The 4,578-nt window shown below is 42.8% G+C and overlaps 2 protein-coding genes across 2 annotated transcripts; both read left to right on the forward strand.

Moving 5' to 3' along the window:
• Nucleotides 1–209: 209 nt before the first annotated feature.
• On the forward strand, nucleotides 210–1,704 carry PHALS_08295 (poly(adp-ribose) polymerase; the record flags this gene model as incomplete). The annotated part of the gene is made up of 3 exons (XM_024723619.1): nucleotides 210–611; nucleotides 681–1,124; nucleotides 1,210–1,704. 3 exons carry the CDS (start codon nucleotides 210–212, stop codon nucleotides 1,702–1,704), a joined length of 1,341 nt encoding a protein of 446 aa, XP_024574577.1.
• Nucleotides 1,705–2,015: 311 nt separating this feature from the next.
• PHALS_08296 (caax prenyl protease 1) lies at nucleotides 2,016–3,392 on the forward strand (the record flags this gene model as incomplete). The annotated part of the gene is made up of 1 exon (XM_024723620.1): nucleotides 2,016–3,392. The coding sequence occupies one exon, from the start codon at nucleotides 2,016–2,018 to the stop codon at nucleotides 3,390–3,392; it is 1,377 nt and encodes a 458-aa protein (XP_024574578.1).
• Between the last annotated feature and the right edge of the window lie 1,186 nt (nucleotides 3,393–4,578).

Below are 4,578 nucleotides of genomic sequence, written 5' to 3' on the forward strand. Positions count from 1 at the left end.
AGACGACACTCACAGGTCCATTTTCAACCGCGGCGAAGGCTACACTTGAGTTTTGCACCTTATTTGCAAACAATACGAAGTGCGATTGGGAAGAGCGTCATGCACTGCGGTACCAAGAAGGCAGCTACACATGGATCGAATTGGACTATACAGCTGAAACTCCACATTCCGAGTCCATATCATTGTCACCACTGGACAATCAGAGTGATATGGACCGCAACACAGATTTGGTACCGACGTCACCTCTGCCATCTGTGCAAGCTTCAGCATCCAGTCGTAAACGACGTCGCGCGGCCATGTGGACATCAACGCACTCGTCAGCAATATCTACTGCTTCAACGACATCAACACGGTCAACAAGAGTGCGACGGGTATTAAATGACCAATTCGACCGGTTGTATGCAAGTCCGAATGGGGATAAAGCCAGTGCAGCTTCGTCAGATTTTGTTATCGCACCTAAGTCGCAATTACCTACTGAAGTGCAAGACTTTGTGATACTTATTGCAGACTATACCAAGCTGCCGTATGCGAATAAAGCTAAGGACGATGTGGCAGAAAATGGTATGACTAAGCTGCCACTTGGTCGTCTCTCCAAGACTACCATCAAACGGGTATTTTAAAGTTTGTATCGAACAATTGTTGTTATTTGTGCTAATGTGTTTGATCTGTTGGTTGATTAGGGATATGAAATACTAGAAGAGATTTATGAAGCACTTCGCAGTCGCCAAATGGCTCGGAATCGATTGTCTTATCTAAGTAGCCACTTTTATTCCCTGATCCCGCATCTCTCGCGTCTTGAAGTTATTGATACGATGGTGAAGCTGGGCAAGAAAGTGGAATTGATGACTGAAGTTGATACGAGTGTACGCAGAATGGCTCAAGACCCGGTTGCACGACGACTTGTCTCAAGAAACTACTTAGACGAATGTTACGATCTGTTAGCGTGTGATTTACAACCTGTAGAAAGCTCGGATCCTGACTTTGCACTCATTCAAACGTATATCCGAAACTCTAATTGTTGCGGCCAAACTAGAGACCGATTGCGGCTGCTATCGGTCTTTCGAGTAGAGAAACCAGATCAGGAGACGCGATTTGAAGCCTTTCGCGAGTTCTCAAACCGCCGGGTAAGTGAAGAACTCCTTCTTTTAGTTCTTGGCACGAGTGTTTTGATCTAATTGTGCGTAATGATATTGTCAAATACTTTGATAGCTTTTGTGGCACGGTAGTCACTTAGCGAATTGGCTGGGAATTTTATCAGAAGGGCTTCAAATTGCGCCGCCTGAAATCGCTTCAAACGGACGAACATTTGGCAAGGGACTTTATTTTACAGATAAAATTACAAAAGCACAGGCGTATTGCCATACCAGGTCGGTGAATGGGCACAAGCTGTGTGTATTTGTTTTAAGTGAAGTTGCACTTGGAGAGAGCAAAGAAATGATGAATGCAGACGACAATGCCCAACAATTTGTATACATCGGAGCGGGTGGGCGTGCAAAGGAGGCGTATTACCACAGCTGTAAGGGGGTTGGATTGTGCCGTCCGGACTCTGCAGGTGAAGTGGTGGATATTCACGGCACCATTTGGCCTGTTGGGAAGCCAATTGAGCCAGAGGAGCGAGCAGGATTGCATCACAGTGAGTATATCATCTACAATTCCAATCAAACACGCATGCGCTTCATTGTGTTGGCAAATAGTGGCTACTAACAAAGGCTTTAAACCGACCAGCCAATGAAGAGCGCATACGGATGTGTGGGCTTAGAATTTAAAAGGCATATAAAGTGTTATAATCAAACGTTAATGCTAGTAATTTTTTTGTATTATATGTACAATATGTAGTTTAGATACTGCTAATTTGTATTTCAACTTGAAAATTGCTTCGAGCCATTAACTATAGATCCTGACGATCAACGCAGAAAATGACTGATCTTTCTTGGTGGCAAAAGCCATACTACACCGAGCTTGGATGGAGGCCAAGCGTCAGCCCTGTACCCTATTTTGAAGGTGCATTGGTCTTCATGACTCTCGTCTACCTCTTTGAGACGTATCTGGACATTCGCCAGCACCGAAAACTGCATGACAAGCACTTCCCGAAACCTTTGGCTGAAGCAATTGAAGGTCTAGGAAGCTATTGCATCGCGAACAAAGATGCCAAACGATCAGAAAATAAGGGAAATGATGAAACCGATGAAGCCAAGACAGAGGACTTAGATCCACAGAAGGAGACGACATTACTAAATGCGATGCAGAACAAGTTTGACAAAAGTCGCGCTTACGGACTTGACAAGAGCACGTTTGGCCTCATCAGCGGCGCTTACAAGCAGCTGGAAGCAACAGCGTTTTTGCTGTTAGGACATTTGCCGTTCATGTGGACTCTGAGTAGTAAGGCGTTGCTGGCATTAACGCTTGATACCAATAGTGAGATTTATCGAGCGCTGATGCTTTTGACGCTCACAACAATTTATGAGACGCTTGTGGGCATTCCTTTCGAGCTTTATTCAACATTTGTAGTGGAAGAACGTCATGGTTTCAACAAACAGACACTGGGATTATTCTTTTTGGACAAGCTTAAAGGTTTTGCGCTCTTCATTGTCATCGGATTTCCAGTCACGTCTGCGTTAATCTATGTCATTCGGTGGGGAGGCGAGTACTTTTACATGTACGTCTGGGCATTCCTGTTTGTCTTCTCTGTCATTATGATGACACTTTACCCAGTGCTTATCATGCCGCTGTTTAACAAGTTTACACCACTTGAAGAAGGCGTGCTTCGCACTCGCATCGAAGCGCTGGCTTCGAGTCTTAATTTTCCATTAACAAAGCTCTTTGTCACAGACGGTTCTAAGCGATCCAGTCATAGCAATGCCTATTTTTTTGGCCTTTTTAATAGCAAGCGTATCGTACTATTTGATACGTTGTTGGAGCAGGCGACAAACGACGAAATTGTTGCAATTTTAGGTCATGAACTCGGGCACTGGAAGTTATGGCATACTGCACAAAGCTTTGTGATTCAACAGCTTTACATTTTGGCTTCATTTTACGTTTTTGGTCGCTGTATGAATGACGCAGAGCTATTTGCAAGCTTTGGATTCGCTGACGACGCAGCCAAGCCAGTGATTATCGGCTTCTTACTTTTTTCGCAGACCATGTGGGCACCTGTGGAACATGTGCTATCGTTTTTGATGACTTTGAATACGCGAAAGAACGAGTTTCAAGCCGATGCATTCGCAGTGGACCTCGGCTACTCTGTTTCGCTCAAATCTGGCCTAACCAAGCTCGCAATTGAGAACCTTTCAAATATGAATCCGGACACTCTTTACAGTGCTTATCACTACAGCCACCCGCCTCTTGTTGAGCGTCTGAATGCCATAACCGAGCGAGCTAAGAAGTCGCAGTAAACACTTAGTGCGTTTTTAAGCATTGCAAATATGATTCTTACAGCGCACTTTACATCTAGTACTTTGGATAAACGATAAATTCAAAGTTGCTATCAAACGTGATTGTCAGAAGATGAAAGATTAGTGAGCAAAATTTAATTTGTCAACTGTTACGACTTCGAGAAGGCAATGCATATAGGCGCGCGCAGTTCAATGCTACGCAATCACGGGACTCGGATGGTAACTAGTGAGCCGAAATAGTCTCTTGTATCTAAAAGTGAAAGAGCAGTCAGTGGCACTGTATAAATATAAGGGTAGTTCACAATTACAGAGAGAGCAGTGCTACGTATGGAAGTGTAGATGGTAGGTGGGAAGGCGCGACGAGTATGACAACTTCAAATAGAAATAGCATAACTGATTTTATAAGATAAAAAAGTAGATGTGTGTCCCTCACAAGGAGGGATTCAGAAATTCAGTTGAAGCCGCACATTGTAAGTCAATTCCACGGTAATCTTTAGTAAAAGGCGAAAGATTAATACGAATGAAATTGACTTTGCGGAATGGATTAATTTAAAATAGGTAAGACTACTTTATACACATTTAACTTACCTCACGAACGTATGTACAAATTATAAAGCATAAGATATCCAGAAGCTATCAGCAAAATAACTACCTGAGAGCAAAGAGCATAAGATTGGGAGACAGGAAGCGTAGGTTAATGAAACCATTTTTTCAGGGATTTATAATCAATTCGACGTAATTGATTTGTTACATGGATATAGGCGCAGCTGCAATTTTCTTCGTAACGTTTGTCGCGGTGTTTGACGGGACTGTAGATGCAACAATCACGAGAAGTATTGAAGACGCTCAGAAACCAATGCTTAACACAAATTGAAATACAACGTCAGACGATCAATTTCCTTGTTTTGGAGTAAAAAATATTTTTTGCCATTATGAGAGCGATTGCGCTACAGTCAAGCTTTGTTAAGGCTTCGACAGAATGATTTTGATAGGTGAACTTTGACGTTTGAGTTTGTCCATCTTCCAAAATAGTTTACTCTCCCTAATTAACAAATTCGATTACGCTGAAGACAGCAAGTTGCAGCTGCGCCAATATCCATGTAGCAGATCAATTATGTATAAATATCAGAAAAAATGGTTTCATTAACCTACGCTTCCTGTCTCCCAATCTTATGCTCTTTGCTCT

This window comes from Plasmopara halstedii, assembly GCF_900000015.1.
Source record: "Plasmopara halstedii genome assembly, contig: Scaffold_322, whole genome shotgun sequence".
Taxonomy (NCBI): domain Eukaryota; phylum Oomycota; class Peronosporomycetes; order Peronosporales; family Peronosporaceae; genus Plasmopara; species Plasmopara halstedii.